The sequence below is a fragment of the Rana temporaria genome, chromosome 1, assembly GCF_905171775.1.
Source record: "Rana temporaria chromosome 1, aRanTem1.1, whole genome shotgun sequence".
Lineage (NCBI taxonomy): Eukaryota > Metazoa > Chordata > Amphibia > Anura > Ranidae > Rana > Rana temporaria.
In genome coordinates this window covers 243,460,557-243,479,222 of record NC_053489.1, presented here as the reverse complement: position 1 = coordinate 243,479,222, position 18,666 = coordinate 243,460,557, and the positions used below count along the sequence as shown (strand labels likewise).

Sequence of the window (18,666 nt, the reverse complement as noted above, 5' to 3'; positions counted from 1 at the left end):
CCAATCTGGAAACTGCTGAAAAAGTGATGACTCATGAGCAATGTCCCATCACCTGAAGGTAGCCTACATATGTTTTGTGACTTATAATGGTACAACATAACCTGCTATCCATACATTCTGTTAGAAAACATGTGAAATATGAATCCCAGGACAGAACAAATAAAGCAAACCCTTTTAAAGGAAAATAGACTCCTTACTCACTATCCCATCCCCTCCCCAGTGCCGATATCTAGTACGATATTTTGTTTACTTACTGTTTTTTCTTGCTTGAAAGACTCGTTCCGCACACAGTATTTGTGCGAGGATATACAGTTGTGCTTATAAATTTACATACCCGGGCAGAATTTATGATGATTTCTTGGCCGATTTTCAGAGAATATGAATAACACAAAAACATTTTTCACTCATGGTTAGTGTTTGGCTGAAGCCACTTATTATCAATCAACTGTGTTTACTCTTTTTAAATAATGGACAACAGAAACTACCCAAATAACCCTGATCAAAAGTTTACATACCCTAATGATTTTGGCCTGATAACATGCACACAAGTTGACACAAAGAAAACTTTCACACCGGGGTGTTTTTCAGGCACTTTTGGGCTAAAAATAGCATCTGAAAAACGGCTCTCCTGCAGTTTCAGTGTGAAAATCAGAGCTTTCACACTGAGGCGATGCGCTATCAGGACGTTAAAAAACTCCTGCAAGCAGAATATTTGGAGCAGTGAAGGAGTGGTGATAACACTGCTCATGCCCATTGAAAAATATGGGCAGCGCAGTCAAACTGCCAGCGGGGGTTAAAAGCATCCTGCTAGTGGCCGAATACCTCCGCAAAAACGACCGACGCTGAGCCCGCCCCAGTGTGAAGACAGCCAAAGGGGTTTGAATGGCTATTAAAAGATAACCATCCTCACCTGTTATCTGTTTGCTTGTAATTAGTGTGTGCGTGTATATCTGGACTACTGACAGACCCTTGCATCTTTCATCCAGTGCTGCACTGACATTTCTGGTGTCAGAGTCATGGGGAAAGCAAAAGAATTGTCAAAGTATCTGTGGGAAAAAATTGTTGAACTGTATAATACAGGAAAGGGATATAAAAAGCTATACAAGGAATTGAGAATGCCAATTAGTGTTCAAACTCTAACCAAGAAGTGGAAAATAAGGGGATCTGTTGATATCAAACCACGGTCAGGTAGTCCAACAAAAATCTCAGCCACAACTGCCAAGAAAAAAATTCTTCAGGATGCAAAGAAAAAACACACAAATAACTTCAGGTGAAATACAGGACTCTGAAAACATGTGGTGTGGCTGTTTCAAGATGAACAATAGGGAGGCACTTGAAAAAAGATGGGCTGCATGGTCGAGTCGCCAGAAGAAAGCCACTACTAGGCAAATGCCACAAAGTATCCCGCTTACAATACGCCAAACAGCATAGAGACAGGCCTCAAACTTTCTTGCACAAAGTCATTTGGAGTGATGAGACCAAAATTTTGCTTTTTGGCCAAAACCATAAAACACTACATTTGGAGAGGAGTCAACAAGGCCTATGACGAAAGGCATCCTATTCCTACTGTGAAACACGGATGTGGATCGCTGATGTTTTTTGGGGGGAGGGGGGGGGGAATGTGTGAGCTACAAAGGCACAGGATATTTGGTCAAAACTGATGGCAAGATGAATGCAGTAGGTTATCAAGAATTAATGGAGGAACATTTGCATTCACCAGCCAGTAAGCTGCGCATGGGACGTACTTGGACATTCCAACATGACAATGATCCAAAACACAAGTTGACCTGTCATTGGCTACAGCAGAATAAAGTGAAGGTTCTGGAGTGACCATCTCAGTCTCCTGACCTCAATATCATTGAGCCACTCTGGGGAGATCTGAAACATGCAGTTCATGCAAGACAGCCCAAAAATTTACAAGAACGGGAGGCTTTTTCCCCAAGAGGAATGGGCAACTTTACCATCCGAGAAGATAAAGAGCCTCATCCACAAATGACTTCAAGCGGTCATTGATGTTAAAGGGGGCAATACACAGCATTAAGAACTAGGTTATGTAAACTTTTGATCAGGGTCATTTGGATAGTTTCTGTTACCATTATGATTTTAAAAAAGTAAACACAGTTGATTGATAATAAATGGCTTCAGTCAAACACTAACCATGAGTAAAAGAAAAGTATTTGTGTTATCATTCATATTCTCCGAAAATGGCCAAGAAATCAAATGCTACCAATGACCAATGAAAATAGAAAAAAAAAAACAACAGCGCAAGCTCATTTAATACCTGTGTAAATATCAATTCTTGTAGCATCAGCATCTCTGAAAAAGAAAACAAAAAATACATGGAATTTATAAAACTGGTTATTATGAAAAGTATTACAATTTTCTGTAAAACAAAAGTTATATATGCATTTTTTTTAAGCAGTACTACAGGCAGCAAGCTAAATCCAGGTAATTGATGAACAGAAGCTGTACAGAGGGATAGAAGAATGATGTCCTGCTTTTGAAGAATGATGTCCTGCTTTTGTTGAAAGCCAAACGACTTTAGACAATGTAGGAATCACAGACTCTGAAGGACAGGGGAATCTATCGCCATACCACTAAGGCATGCAACTGTGAAGCATGATGGTAAATAGGTCCATGGGACAGAAGATACCGATGATCTGCACAAAGCTTCTACCACAAAACTTCTACCAGGAGTCTTATTAATTCTCAAAGGAAATACATCTGAACCTGAAGATTTGTTCACATTGCGTTTTTCCAGCCCATTTTGTCTATTCTGTGGCTAAGGTAACTGCGCTAAAATGTTATCATTATGGCCTGTCAAACATGTAATTTTCATCTATAAAAACTATTTAATATGTCATTTGTGACCAACTTCCATGTCCATCTTTTATAGGTTACACTGTAACAATCTTTTTACTATTGACATTTTTGAATATTAAGGTTAAACTGTATCAATGTATTTTATTTTAGCCACCTTTGCACCCAAGGGTGTCCCCTCTACTTTATACTTTTTAAAAGGCCTGGTTTTTCCTTTATTTTTTTACACACCAACATAGGTTTTAATTTTGTTATTTTAAATTTGTTAGCAAATGGAATTCAATGCACTTGCTTGAAACATTCTTAAAATCATTCCACTTGCCTTGTGTATGCCATGTTGTAAATATTTGGTCTCACGATTATCATGCAGACAAGACTGCAGCTTATTAAAGTTAGCGTTTATTTTTATTTTATTTTTTCATACCAACATGCTCCCTTTTCTGCAACTTACAGCAAAAGTGATTACAGCATTGTCTCCAACTTGCACATCTGTATTTAGCGCCTTGTTAGAAATGAATAGATCCAACAGATCCACCATATATTTTATGAAACTAACTATCCTTCAAAAAGTTTAAGAAATGGCAAGCCTAATTTGATTGTGCAGTTTCATTTGCCCAATCAATATCAGGCTAATTAAAGTCACCCATAATAACATTGCCCCGTTTCCCAACTATTTTAATCTGTAAAAGAAGCGGAAACTCACTCTTCCTTTATTAGGACAGTTCTTGATGACATTGGCTGTAGGTTTGGGGGTGTTGTCCTGCTGCAGAATAATTTTGGGACCAATCAAATGCCTCCCTGATGGTATGGCATCATGGATAAATATCTGCCTGTATTTCTCAGCACTGAGAACACCACTGAGTATCGCAAACGCAGTTGGCGGCCAAGGAAACTTAATGCAGCAGATAAAAGACAGATCATGCTTACTTTCCTTCTACACCGGAAGATGTCCAGAACTGCCATCCGCACAGAACTGTCGGAAACCACGAGGACCCAGGTACACCCATCTACTGTATGTAGAGTCTGGCCAGAATAAGTCTTCATGGAATAATTGTGGCCAAAAAGCCATACCTCTGATGTGGAAACAAGGAGAAGCAACTCGACTATGCAGGAAAATATAGGAATGGGGGTGCAGGAAAATGGCAGCAGGTGCTTTGAACTGAGGAGTCAAAATGTTAAACATTTGCCTGTAGCTAGAGGCAGTTTGTTCGCTGAAGCGCAGGAGAGCAGTACAATAATGAACGGATACTTATTCATAATGCCATACCATCAGGCAGGTGTGTGATTGGTTCGGTATTTATTCTACAGCAGGACAACGACCCCAAACATAATGACATTGGCTGTAAGAACCATCTTCAGGGTAAAGAACAGGGAGTCCTAGATGGTTTGGCCCACCACAGAGCCATGATCTCAACATCATGAAGTCTGTCTGGGATTACAATAAAAGACAAAATTATTTGAGGCAGCCTCCATCCACAGATGATCTGTGCTTATTTCTCCAAGATGTTTGGAACAACCTAACTGCCAAGTTCCTTCCAAAACTGTGTGCAAGTGTACCTATAGAAGAGTTGATGTTTTGCATTTATCTTTTGTTCATTGATAAAAATAAACTATTAACACTTCTATTTCTGAAAGCATTAATTTACAGCATATTGTCACACCTGCCCTAAAACTTTTGCACAGTACTGCATACGACTTCCTTATTTCACCATGTGCAAGTTAGCGTTTATGTGACTATATTAAAAACCCAATAAAGTCCAAGTACAATTAAAATCCTCTGTTTGCGATTTGTGCTCCGCAATCTTACTTTTAATTTGTTTGACCCCCCCCCCCCCATGTACTCCGTCACACTATGATCTCACCTTGGTGTATATACACAGAGGGGGAGATTTACTAAAGCTGGAGCAGCTATGCATAGAAATCAATCCACTTACAGGTTTTATTGTCAAAAAATAAAAAAGGGATTGTAAAGCTTTTTTTTTTTTATAATTAACAAACAATTAATACTTGCCTCCACTGTGCAGCTCGTTTTGCACAGTGTGACCCCTCGACTTCTGGGGTCCCCTGGTGGCTTTCACGGCTCCTCCCCACATCAGATAACCCCCTAGGAGAAGCACTCTCCCAGAGGGGTTACCATGCAGGTGCGCTCCCGAGTCCAGAATTTGCATCCATAGACACGATTGCCGGACTCGGCCCCACCCCCCGCGTCATTGGATTTGATTGACAGTAGTGGGAGCCAAGGGACAGCTCGTCACCGCCGAGTGAATTCCAGTGCTCAGGTAAGTAAAACGAGAGGGCTGGGGGACCGGTGACTCCCAGAAGTTTTTTCACCTTAAAGCATAGGATGCATTAAGGTGAAAAAACACAAGGGTTTACAACCCCTTTAATTGAACAACCTGAAGTTAAAACGCTGATTGGCTACCATGCACAACTGCACCAGATTCAGAGTGCTCCAGTTTTAGTAAATCTCCACCAATAGGTCAACATGCGACTTTCCCTTTAAGGGGCAAACCTTTTATTTTGATTCTCTTGTTCAGGATATACATTTACAAAGTTTCTTCCCTCTGTTCTTAAAAGTACATTATCTCTGATGTTTTTCTGGGATTAAATCACCTCTTTCATACAGGGCTCTTTATTTTTCGACAATAAATCTTTGTGCTTTCTGCTTAAAATATTCCCATGACATCACTGGCTCTGTCCTGACATGTTTCGTCACTCCAACGTGACTTCCTCATGTTACAGCTCTAACCCTCTGAGGATGTCATGTGGAAGGGACGCAAATCATAGGCGAAGCCAGTGACCTCCTCATATTAAGAACCAGCAGCAGAATGCAATGTCAAGCTGTAGCAAGCAAAGCTACCAGACTACTGGCATGTATTAAAAATTATTTACTTTAATAATTCTACCACTTTACAAAACTCTGGTCCAGCCACATCTTGAGAATGTTGTCTCATCACCAGTCCTCAAGATTAATGTGCTGGAATTGAAGAGAGTGCAGAGAAGGGCAACAAAGCCAACAAGGGGACTAAAGGACCTCAGTTATAAGGAACGATGACAAAACAATAACCCTTTCATGCCCGCAATTTTTTTTGGGAAAAAAAAATACACCTTTATGATATAAAAAAAAAAAGTAAGGTTAGCCCAAAACTGTTGTATAATGTGAAAGATGATGCAACATGTCATGCTTTGAAATTGCGCACACTCGTGGAATGGCAACAAACTGCGGTGCTTAAAAATCTCCATAGGCGACGCTTTAAAAATGTATATAGGTTGCCAGTTTAGAGTTAAAGGGGGTCCTTTCGGGCGTATGCATTTGCTTCTGCGCGCGAGCACAGATAAATGGGGCACTTTAAATTTTAGATTTTTTTTACACCATTTAAAAAAATTTATTCTGATCATTTTTATTGCTGTCATAAGGAATGTAAACATCCCTTGTGGCAGTAATAATCAGTGACAAGTACTCATTATAAAGGGATCTGGGGGTCTACAAGACCCCCAATCCCTTATTTGGGCTTAAAAACAAAAAACAAAATCAGCGGACCGTTTTCATCGGACATGTCTCCTCGTGTGTACGGGGCCTTCGTGTTCTAAAGCCAACCAAAAATGTGGAATAAATTTACTTTCACTTTTGATAACAGTAAACAGGACAAATAGAGGGGGTGGATCTTCCAAATGGGGACACAGACAGCAATAAAACCTAACAATGTTCTAACCCCTCTCCATTTTTTTTTTCTTTTCATTTTGAATAAAGCTTTGGAGCATGGAGAGAACAGAAGTGTGATGATGGTTATTTATAGTTCAATGAGCAGTGAACAATGTTGGTTGAATCCCCAACTTTTATAAACCCGATCAACTGAAATTTTAACAATCTCAATCTAATATTTCCTGTCAGCTATCTTGCCAAACTGCATCAAATGCCAGCAATCATCCTCAAGGAACATTTAGCCCTCTCTCTCTCCCCCCCCTCTCTCTATTTTCAGGAACATGTTTGTCCAAATTATTATATCAGCAGAGGAATGCACACAACTTCACATCATATTGGCATGTGTGAAAACAATCTTGCATTGAATTTTTTAAAACAAGAATTAGCAACTTTCATTTTATTTAGGCCAATAATTATTTCATCTTATATACATATTACTCTACAAAAAAAAAATCTAAAAATTGTCAAAATTTCATTGTATATCCCTGTATGTTGTGGTTGTTTAGATGCCCAATAGTTTTTTTTAAAATGACCTAGGCTCCCTACTGAAACCACTGCTTATGAAGAATTCCACATCCTTACTGTAAAGAACCCTCTACGCAGTGTGGTACCCCACCAGTGTACGAATACAGGATTTACTAAAGTCCACTTTGGGACCTGGAGCCTGGGGGTTTCTTAGAGATCCAGGTTGGATGAAATTCCCAGTCCTGGATCCGGGTTTTGAGACTCAACGCCACACTGATTGTTCAGGTGTGTGTGGGCCTGATAGTAGAGTCAGGATCAGGGTTCTGGGCTCCACCCTCCCGATGAGTGCAGGTGTGCACTGGGGAAGCCATAGAGTGCAGGCTGTGCACAGTGGAAGCCAGAGGATCAAAGCAGTGAGTGTCAACAGGAAGGAGGAGCTACAGGAAAGAGGTATCCCACCATCTCCCTCGAGATACCAGCGAGATTCTGCATGTTGGGAGAGTGGCGTCTCCCTTAGCAACATGAGAAAGTCGCCAAGTACCATGCCAGGAATGTGATCAACTGGGGCATGGGATCTTTTCTTGTCCCAGTCGGTGGAATACATCTGCTGATATTGTTGCCTGAAAGCCCAGGTTTTTGTGCAAACATGTTTTTAGTCACCTCTGACAACAGTGCCGAAGTACCTGTTGTGCCTGCAGGGGATGCTAAGGAGTCAGCAGTGGCTGCTGCAGTTTCATTCCATTGCCACCAGGGAGAGTTGGCCAGTGAAAGTGCAATAAAGGATAGACAACGCACTCAAGTGAACATGGTAATCCCTATTACAGTGATGGGCAAGACTATTGCTGATAAAAGCATGGAAGAGACCGATTATGTGACTGCGCACACTGTCTGTGTGAAAAAGGACTTGCCTCGCTGCAGTGCCCTGTCCAGTAGGGAGGCAAGTGGTAAAGTCGAATATGACAATGTGATGGGTAAAACTGCTAACATTGTGTTGGCTAAAGTTGATGGTCCAGTTGCTAATGGGCTAGTGCAGCTCACTAGAGATAAAAACATTGTTATGAATGCCGTTAAAGATGTGCCATCTCCATTAGCAACTGAGATGAAGGCTACAGAGGTGTCCCTAGAAACCCCTAGGGAGCCCTGCGTTTTGGAGCCAGAGGTTGCCCTGAGGGATAAGAGGGTACCTGAACATTGTGAAAAAAAAATTTAAATGCTAAATCTGATATGTTTGAAAACAATCATGATGGAAATTTGTTATTTCAGTCTGCCAACGACAGGTGGTGAGAGAGTGTGGTATTGCAGCCTGTTATGGTTAAAAATGTATTGCCACAGTCTGGTGTGAACAAAAGTGACATGTGCAATGTGTCTGTTGCTGAGCCACTCTGTCCCTCTGGGTCTCTTTGTGCAGTTGGAGCAGTACTGTGTGGTACCTCTGGGGGCCCAGATATAACAGACTGGGACAGTTGGGCAAAAGACCTGTTGGCTTTGTTGGACAAAGCCTCTGTTGGTAAGAGTGGAGCAGACATGACTTCTGTGGTGCCAGATGAAGGACCTGCAGAGCAACTTATATGCAATGGTGCACTTGCTGCTGCAGATGATGTTGCTCATGCTCACAAAATAGAAACGCCAAGTAATGGCGAATACGCAGAAGAGGTCATGTCTGTGGTCCACAAAGGGACTAATGAAATAGTAATGAATGATGCCGCGTCAAATGAGCTGGTGTTGGTGGAAGTGCCAGGTGGCACAGCAAGAAAATAGGATTTTTGTACTCACCGTAAAATCCATTTCTCTGAGTTCATAGACGGACACAGCATCCTTTGACAGTAGGGTTATGCACCTTCCTTCTAGGAGAGTTTAGGCAGAATTTACAGCACTTAAAGCGTTAACAACCTTTCCTTAGTGCCGCTCCTCCCATGGGGCGTGGCTCCCCGGGCATAACCCACACCCTGCACTAGCAGCCCCATTTCGTAACAAGCAGTACAAACAAAGGAGGGGTGGGTGCCGTGTCCGTCTATGAACTCAGAGAAGTGGATTTTACGGTACAAAAATCCTATTTTCTCTTCCATTCATAGACGGACACAGCATCCTTTGACAGTAGGGACGTCCCCAAGCAGTGTCAAATTTTTTTCGAGGGGTGGGAAAAAAAAACAACACAGCAAACCAAGCTTCACCCCAAACAAAACCGGAGTTACTCAACGGAGGAACTCCAACCTTAAACTGCCGCCTGCAACACCCTGCGGCCGAAGGAGGCATCAGAAGATGCACTCACATCCACCTTGTAAAACTTTGAAAAGGTGTGGACCGACGACCAGGTCACTGCCTTACACACCTGTAACACAGAGGCTTGATGTCGGAAAGCCCAAGAGGCCCCGATCGCCCTGGTCGAATGCGCCGTGACCCGAAAAGGAGGCGCGGCCGTCCCTTCAGGGCATAGGCCTGAAGCACAACCTGTCGGATCCACCTGGAAATGGTGGCCGACAAGACTGCCAGACCCTTACTGGGACCAGACACCGACACAAACAGTGAGTCCGACTTCCGGAACGGAGCCGTCACCGACAAGTAAACTCGAAGGGCCCGAACCACATCCAGGGAATGTAAAGTGGCCTCCTTCGGATTCTTCGGCTGAGGACATAAGGATGGAAGAACAATGTCCTCATTAATGTGAAAGGCGGAAACGACCTTTGAAAGAAAAGAGGGCTGCGGGCGCAGCACCGCCTTATCCTGATGGATGACCAAGTAGGGGGCCTTGCAGGACAAGGCCGCCAGTTCAGACACACGTCTGATAGAGGTAATAGCGACCAGAAAAACCACCTTCTGTGACAGAGTCAACAAAGGGATCTTTCGAATGTCATCAAAGGGAGCTCGCTGAAGCACCAAGAGGACCAAATTCAAGTCCCATGAGGGCAGTGGAGGGCGCACCGCAGGGGCCACATGGCGGACCCCCTGCACAAACGTGCGAATCAAAGAGTGCGCCGCCAAGGGTCGCTGAAAGTAAACAGCCAGAGCAGAAATCTGACTCTTGATCGTGCTCAAGGCGAGAGCCTGATCCACTCCCTGCTGTAGAAACAGCAGGATCCGAGACACCACGTATGTACGGGTGCCACTTCATCTCCTCACACAGAGATGTATGCTTTCCACATACGATGGTAAATCTTTCGTGAAGTAGACTTCCGTGCGCGCAGCATGGTAGAGATCACCGGGCCCGACAGGCCCTGGCCCTTCAGTACCTGGCTCTCAACAGCCACGCCGTTAAAGCCAGCGACTGTAAAGCAGGATGGAAGATCGGACCCTGTGACAGGAGATCTCCTCTCAGGGGTAGACGCCAGGGGGCGTCTGCCACCAGACGCACCAGGTCCGCGTACCAAGAGCGGCGCGGCCAGTCTGGGGCGATCAGGATTGTTAGAATCCCTTCGGCTTCCACCCTGCGCAGCAGGCGAGGGAGGAGCTTCAGAGGAGGGAAAGCGTAAATCAGGCGATAGTGACCCCAGGGAGCCACCAACGCGTCCGCCCACGGGTCTCTTGACCTGGCCACGAATCGTGGCACCTTCCGGTTGAGGCGGGACGCTAGAAGGTCCACGTCTGGAGTGCCCCATTTTTGGCACAGACTCTGAAACACCTCCGGGTGGAGAGACCACTCCCCTTGATCCAGAGCTGTGCGACTTAGGAAATCGGCTTGCCAATTCTGAACTCCCAGAATGTACACAGCCGACAGAGCCGGAACGGACCTTTCGGCCCACCGAAGGATGTGTGCGACCTCCGTCGCTGCAGCCGAGCTCCTTGTGCCGCCCTGATGATTGACGTACGCCATGGCCGTGGCGTTGTCGGACTGGATCCTGACCGGTCGGTCTTGCAGCTCCAGGGACCACCTGGCAAGGCACAGCTTGATTGCTCGGAGCTCCAGAATATTGATCGGCAGGTGGGACTCCTCCTGAGTCCATCGCCCCTGGGCTGACTGAGCTCCCCAAACGCCCCCCCCCAGCCGAAGAGGCTGGCATCAGTCGTGACCACTGTCCAGCAGCACGGCAGAAAAGACTACTCGGTCCGAAGCACCGGAGACGTCAGCCACCACACCAGGGAAGACTTGGCCAGATGGCTCAACTGAAGACGGGAGCTTGTCCCAACGTGACAGAATCTCTTTTTGTCGTTCCCTGGTGTGAAATTGGGCATATGGAACCGCCTCGAAGGAGGCCACCATCAGACCCAGAACTCTCATGCAGAAGCGAAGAGATGACCACTTCTGGGTCGACAACTGCCTCACTGCAGATTGCAGGGTCTTCAGTTTCTCCGATGGGAGGAACACTCTCGCCTCCACAGAATCCTGGAGATTCAGAAGCCAGCCGAACTCTTGGAGAGTCTGACACGTGATAGACATGTCCTCCTCTAACTCTGAGCCTGAGGAAGCTCTCAGGAGAAGGTCGTCCAGATATCCCACGATAGCGATCCCTCGCTGCCTCAGCAGGGCCAGTATCGGGGCGAGCAACCTTGGTGAAAACCCGCAGTGCCGAAGCCAGACCGAACGGAGGGCCACAAATTGAAAGTGATCTTCTCCGATCGCAAAGCGCAGAAACCTTTGGTGTCTTGTGCATATGGGAACACGCAGGTATGCGTCCATGATATCCAAGGACGCCATGAAGTCCCCCTGGTGGAGTGCCGCTATCACCGATCGAATCGACTCCATCCTGAATTTTTGCACCTTGACAAAGCAATTGAGGGCCTTGAGGTCCAGGATAGGGCGAACCCCTTCCTTCTTGGGGACCACAAACAGATTGGAGTAAAACCCCTGAAACCGTTCCTGCGAGGGAACCGGCACAATCACCCCCCTGTCCAGAAGATCCTGGACAGCTCCGGACAGGGCCTGCCGGCGAACCGGAGGAAGCTGGAGGTTGGAAGGAAAAAAATCTGTTTGGGGACAAAAGAGAAACTCTATCTTGTACCCCGAGGCAACCACTTCGCAAACCCAACGGTCGGACAGAAGAGACCACCGATCCGTGAATTTGCGAAGTCGTCCCCCCAACCCGAAACCCGGGCGGGGGCAGACCTTCATGCGGAAGCGGGCTTGTCCGCAGGCTTGTTGGGCTTGCGAAACCAGGTGCGCTCCTGCCCCGCAGCGGGGGCTTTAGAACCTTGCGGACCTTTTCCCGCCGTCCATCCAGGTATGCCCCAAAAAGCCGTTCACCCTTAAAGGGCAAATCCACCAAAGCCTTCTTAGAGGACTGGTCAGCCGACCAACATTTCAGCCACACAAGGCGGCGCAAAACCACCGCATAGACGGAAGCCCTGGAAAGCAAAGGCATCGTATCCATGGCCGCCTCGCAGAGAAATTTTCGACCCTGAACCAATTGTTCAGCCAGGTACCTAGAGGACTCGGAAGCTTCCCGTTCTTCCAGCTCCTGCAGCAGGAGCTTCGCCCTTTCAGTCAGGGTCTGTGCCACCAGGGTCCCGGCCAGAGCCGGACTCACCGCCGAACCCACCACCGTGAATAGGGAGCGGGCCACGGCCTCCACTCTATCAGCAGGGTCCTTAAATGCAGGAGCCCCTTCCACAGGCAACGTGGTGGCCTTGCTCAGTCTGGACACGGGAGGGTCCACTGACGGAGGAGAGACCCACTTTTTCAAAAAGTCCTCCTCAAGGGGGTAACGGGTTGCAAAGTTTTTTGGAACAGCAAAAACTTTTTGCGGTGTATCCCATTCCTTGTAAAACATATTGTCCAAATAAGGAACACAAGGAAACACTTTAGTGGTGCGTGGCGGTTTGCGGAACCCAAAAGGGACTGGCACGGCAGGTGCCTCCGCCACCTCCTCAAGTTTCAGAGTATCACGCACCGCAGAAATAAGAGCTCCAACAAATTCCTTGTCAGCAACCGACTCTGAAGCAGAGTCATCCTCACTGTCCATGTGGGTTAAGCCCGCATCCTCTGACATTACAGAACCAGAAGCAGCAATAGCATTGTCAGATTCTGCGTCAGAGACATCCCCAGAAGCAGGCTCAGGGAGGGGGCGCTTTTTAGCCCCCATCCGGGCACTAGCCGCTTCAAACCTGGCAAGAAAAGACTCCAGGACAGCCGACATTGCCTCAACAGATGTTCTCAAACAGTGGTTCTGAGGTGCCTAGAGGTCATGGCGTTAAGCCATTGACTGTAAGGTAGGATGACCTATGGGAGCTTGCGACAGCAGATCCTCTCGTAGCGGTAGACGCCAAGGTGCGTCTGCTATTCAAATCCCCACGGAGGTAGTGGAGGACGGACCGGAGGGGCCACCTGCCGATCCCCCTGTAGAGATGGTCCAACTAGAGAGTGATTCGCTGAAAGAAAAACAGCCAGGGCAGATATCTGTCCCTTAACCAATAAGTCCGTGGATTCCACTTAATTTCCTTGCAAAGAGGCCAAGTAAGCTCTCCAAGTGCGATAATAAATCCTCCTAGAGGTTAACTTCCTAGCCTTCCTTATGGTAGGAATCACAGAATCCGGCAGGCCCCGGTCTCTCAGTACCTGGCTTTCAATAGCCATGCCGTTAAGCCAGCGACTGTAAAGCAGGATGCAGTATGGGACCTTGTAACAGCAGGTCCTCTATCAGCGGTAGACGCCAAGGGACGTCTGCTACTAGCCGCACTAGATCGGCGTACTATGGACGCCAAGGCCAATCCGGAGCAATTAGGATCATAGGAATCCCGTCTGCCTCCACTCTGCGAAGCAGAAGAGGCAGGAGCTTTAGAGGAGGGAAGGCATAGATTAGCCGGTACTGACTCCACAAACGCGTCTGCCGCATCTGCCCATGGGTCACCTGACCTGGCCACAACCTCAATACCTACCTTCTGGCATGCCCCCTCTTGGGCAAAGGAGCTGAAACACCTCCGGGTGCAGAGACCATTCTTCTTGGTCCAGCATCTGGCAACACAGGTAGTCCGCCTGCCAGTTTTCCACACCTGGAATGTATAAGGCCGACAGTGCCGGTATGCTCCTTTCTGCCCACCTTAGGTTGTCAGCGACTTCTGACGCTGCCGCCAAGCTACTTGTTCCTCCTTGATGGTTGACATATGCCACCGCCGTGGCGTTTGTCCGACTGGATCCTGACTGGACGTCCTCGTAGCCTCTGACCATGTGAAGAGGCACAGCCTGATCGCCTGAGATTCCAGGACCTTATCGGCAAATGGGAATCCTCTGGAGACCAGCGACCCTGGGTTAAATCGTTTTTCTTCTAATTTTAGTAAAAGGTCGCATCTTTTTATGTTCCCTTGTGCAGAAAAGTTTTATTGTGGGGTCACAGTACAGTATTTGTACATTGAAATCATATCCCCTCTCAAGCATCTTCTCTCCAGAGAAAAAAAGGATTTTTGTACTCACCGTAAAATCCATTTCTCTGAGTTCATAGACGGACACAGCCTTCATTGACTTTAGGGTTATGCTTCTTCCTACCAGGAGAGGAGATTTAGGCAGAATTCTACAGCACTTAAAGTGTTAAAAACTTTCCTTCATGCCGCTCCTCCCAGGGGGCGTGGCTCCCCCAGGCATAACCCCCACTCTGCTCTAGCAGCCTCAGTTCGTAACAAGCAGTACAAACCAAGGAGGGGTGGGTGCTGTGTCCGTCTATGAACTCAGAGAAATGGATTTTACGGTGAGTACAAAAATCCTTTTTTCTCTTTCGTTCATTTTTTTTTTTTTTTTAAAGGTAAATATTTTTATTTTGAAATTTTTGTACATACAAAACAGACAATACAAGAAACACACATCCTAGGCGAACATCGCCCGGTACATCATTTTACAAAACTTTGGTAGCTGGTACACATTGAGCATTTTCATAAAAACGCACAGAGAAAGGTGGGAGAAAAACAACAGAATCGTTAATTTACTCACTTAGATCTATTCAACGGGCAGAGGTATCAGTCAAGGTTCAAGGAGCAGGAGGTATGGTGCTCTCGGAATCAACCCACGAGCCCCAGACCTTCAAGAATTTTTTTGGACACCCTCTGGCCTCATATGTCATCTTATACAGCGGTATGGCACGATTGATGGTGGTGAGCCAAAAGGTAATGGTAGGTAAGGATGGAGACTTCCAGTGGAAGGTTATAGACTTCTTAGCATAGAACAGTACTATCCGCAGGAAGGTTTGCATATTCTTAGATATAGTCTCATCATCAATGTGGCCCAGTAAACACCTCAGAGGATTACATATATTGGGTATCTCAGTCAGCGAGCTAATGAAGGCCGTGACCTCCGACCAGAACTTCCTAATCGGAGCACACTCCCACATCATATGAAAGAACGTGCCATCGGCCGCGCCGCATCGGGAGCATAGCGCTGAGGGGATTCTGCTGAGTTTGAACAGTAAGCATGGTGTGAAGTAGGATCTATATAACAGTTTGGTCTGTATTACCTTGTCACGGGACGAAATGACAGAAGGGACCTGGAGGGGCAATACCTCCTGCCAGATCTCCTCCGTCAGCTCAGGGATGTCGGCTCTCCAGCTAGCAGCCGCTTTGCTCAGCCTTTGAGTCGTAGTGTGCAGGAGAGACCCATAATATGTGGAGACTAACTTGGTGTGCGAGGGGTCAGTTAGTAGTCGCTCCAGCCGAGAAAGCTGGATGACTATGTTACGAAGGCCAAACTGCGTTGCTGCAGTGTGGCGTATCTGTAGGTAAAGGAAGTAAGCCGTGCGTGGCAGATTATAGTCTCTACGAAATTCCTCAAAAGTACGAAACACATTGCCTGAGAACAGATGTAAAATAGTTTTTACCCCCCTTTTCGACCAGTATCCCCCATCCGATCTACGGAAAAATTCCGGAAGGTTCGGATTCCCCCACAGTGGAGTGTTCGGTAAATATGTATTACTGCTGGAGGGGACTTGCAATTTAGTGAGTTTAATAATCCGTAGAGTCATAGCTATAATACTCGTTCCCTCCCGCCCCCCAAGTGACATACGATGAATCAAATTTTGCAGGGATTCATAGGAGGTGAGGATGGCTGCCTCCAATGCAGTGGCTGCATTGTTGGCTTCGGGGTAAAACCACCAGTGTACGTGGGCCAATTGAGAGGCAATATAATACATTTGAAGGCAGGGGAGGGCCAATCCGCCCTCCAGTACTGGTAACTGAAGGGTGTCCTTGGCAATCCTGACCGCCCCCCCTCCCCACAAAAAGGAGGTGAGGATGGAATCTATCTCTTTGAATTTATTTTTTGTGACATACACTGGCGAATTACCCAAAACATACAGAAATCGTGGCAAGAAAATCATCTTAAAAATATTAATTCTACCCAGTAATGTTAATGGAAGATTAGCCCAGGTTTTGAAAGTAGTTTTCAAGCGCCCTATGAGGGGGTCTAAATTAGTCTTGACATAGGAGGCCATGGGATGTTGTATTATGACTCCCAAGTACCGGAAGGAGCTGACTATCTGTAGTGGACAAGATGGTGGTAGCCGGACCGACGTCGCCTGGTCCATCATAAACAGAATGGACTTGTCCCAATTAACCTGGAATCCCGAAAAGCGGCCAAACCTCCCAATGAGATCCAGCAGGGCCGGGAGGGACGACTGGGAGTCCGACAAGTATATTAACATGTCATCAGCGTAGAGAGATACCTTCTCCTCTAGACCCCCGATCGTCAGCCCCGCGACTGCCCCACAGGACCTCACCAACGCCGCCAGAGGCTCTATTGCCAGCGCAAAGAGCAGCGGCGACAGAGGGCACCCCTGTCTGGTTGTCATGGTCTTACCTCTCTCCTGTCTCCTTCGTTTGACATGTGCTGGCGGCCATCTTGGTTTCTAGGTCTCTTGCAGCCTCCCACCCTGCGGCTCCTCCTTCCCACTGGGAGGAGCTGGATACCTGGCTCACATATATAGGAGGTCTGTGACTTCAGTTCCTTGCTTGGTCCTCCTGTGTGCACATGCTTCTAAGACTGCTGCTGCTTCTGGTTCCGATCCTGGCTTCGTCTGACTTCTCTGCTGGTTCCTGATCCTGGCTTCGTCTGACTTCCCTGCTGGTTCCTGATCCTGGCTTCGTCTGACTACTCTTCTGGTTCCTGACCTCTGGTTTCACCATCCGTTGGACTTTTGCTTTACAGCTTGATTTTCAATAAAGCCTTCTTATTTTCACTTATCTCTTGTTGTACGTCTGGTTCATGGTTCCGTAACATTAGGACCAAGCCATGAATTTTGACGGTACAGAGCCATCCTCGCTACCCACGCTGGTTGCCAGACTTGATCAGCTGGAGTCCCTGTTGGGTCAGTTCGCCGTGGCGTTGCAAACCCTGCTTGAACGCACGGTTCATGTCGCTCCCGTTGCCGATGGGTCGGTTGTCGCTCCTGGGCCCGCTCCTACTGCCGCTCCGGTTGTTGCGCCAGAGTCTACCCCAACACCTGATGTTGCGCCTGCGGTGTTTCGGGGTATGTCCGGTTCTGCCCCCCTTCCACAGCGATTTGGGGGAGAGCCAACTCAGTGCCGAGGTTTCCTTAACCAAGTGGGCATTTATTTCGAGTTGCTGCCACATGCCTTTCCCACTGAGAGATCAAAGGTGGGGTTCTTGATCTCGCTGCTCTCTGACAAGGCCTTGTCCTGGGCCAGTCCTTTATGGGAGAACAACAATCCGGTGGTTGCCGAGTTTTCCGGTTTTGTTGCTTCTCTTCGGAAGGTATTCGATGTGCCGGCTCGCGCCGCCTCTGCTGCGAAGCTCCTTATGTCCGTCAGACAGGGTTCACGATCCGTAGCCGAATACGCCATTGAGTTTCGTACCCTGGCAGCAGAGGTAGGTTGGAATAATGAGGCCCTGGTCGCTGCTTTCTCTCATGGTCTCTCGGATGCCTTGAAGGATGAGGTTGCAGCTAAGGACCTACCAGTGGAGCTCGAGGCTCTTATTTCTTTCCTGATTTTGATTGACACCAGACTCAGGGAGAGACCTTCCTTTAAGGAGTGCCTGCGGAGGCCTCCTAACAGTTTGGCGCCTAAGTTTGCTGTCCCACCCGTGCCTCCCTCTCCTCCCACGCCTCCTGGGGTTGACTTGTCTGGGGGTGAACCCTCGCAGCTGGGGTTTGCTCGCTTGTCCGAGGGGGAGAGGGTACTCCGGAGACGCGAGGGCCGATGCATGTACTGTGGTCTCGATGGGCATTTTCGGTTGGCATGTCCGAACCGTCCGGGAAACGCTCGCACCTGAGATCCTGTCGGGGGCAGATCTTGGGTGGAGTCTCCTCGTCCCCGGTTTCCCGTGTTGATAAACCACTGATCACTGTTGTCCTCTCCTGGGTCGGGGGCTCGGTGACGACCCAGGCGTTGGTGGACTCTGGTGCTGGTGGTTTTTTCATTGATAGTGAGTTCGCTGCCGCCAATTCCATTCCTCTACAGGCTCGAGGTTCCCTGCTGGCTCTAGAGGCGATAGACGGCAGACCCCTCCAACCGTCACACGTGACTCATGAGACCCTTCCAGTGGGGGTAGCCATTGGTGCCGCTCACAGAGAGTCGGTCTGCTTCCAAGTTATTTCGTCTCCACACTACTCGGTGGTCTTGGGGTACCCCTGGCTCCAGAAGCATAATCCGACTTTTGACTGGAGATCGGCCGAGATCCTCTCATGGTCACCACAGTGTGGGGCTAAGTGCATCCATGGGCCTGTCAAGTTGCTGTGTACTTCCTCGGACTCTCTGTTGCCTCCTGAATACGAGCAGTACCGGGATGTATTCGATAAGGTACGCGCAGT

General features: G+C 47.5%; 1 protein-coding gene across 3 annotated transcripts in view; it reads right to left on the bottom strand.

Moving 5' to 3' along the window:
• MORC2 (MORC family CW-type zinc finger 2) overlaps positions 1 to 18,666 on the bottom strand; it is a 160,470-nt gene that overhangs the window by 97,968 nt on the left and 43,836 nt on the right. For all 3 annotated transcript variants that reach the window (XM_040352267.1, XM_040352261.1, XM_040352252.1), the window contains exon 4: positions 2,282 to 2,316. In XM_040352267.1, coding sequence (XP_040208201.1) covers positions 2,282 to 2,316 — 35 coding nt within the window. The remainder of the gene's footprint in view (positions 1 to 2,281; positions 2,317 to 18,666) is intronic.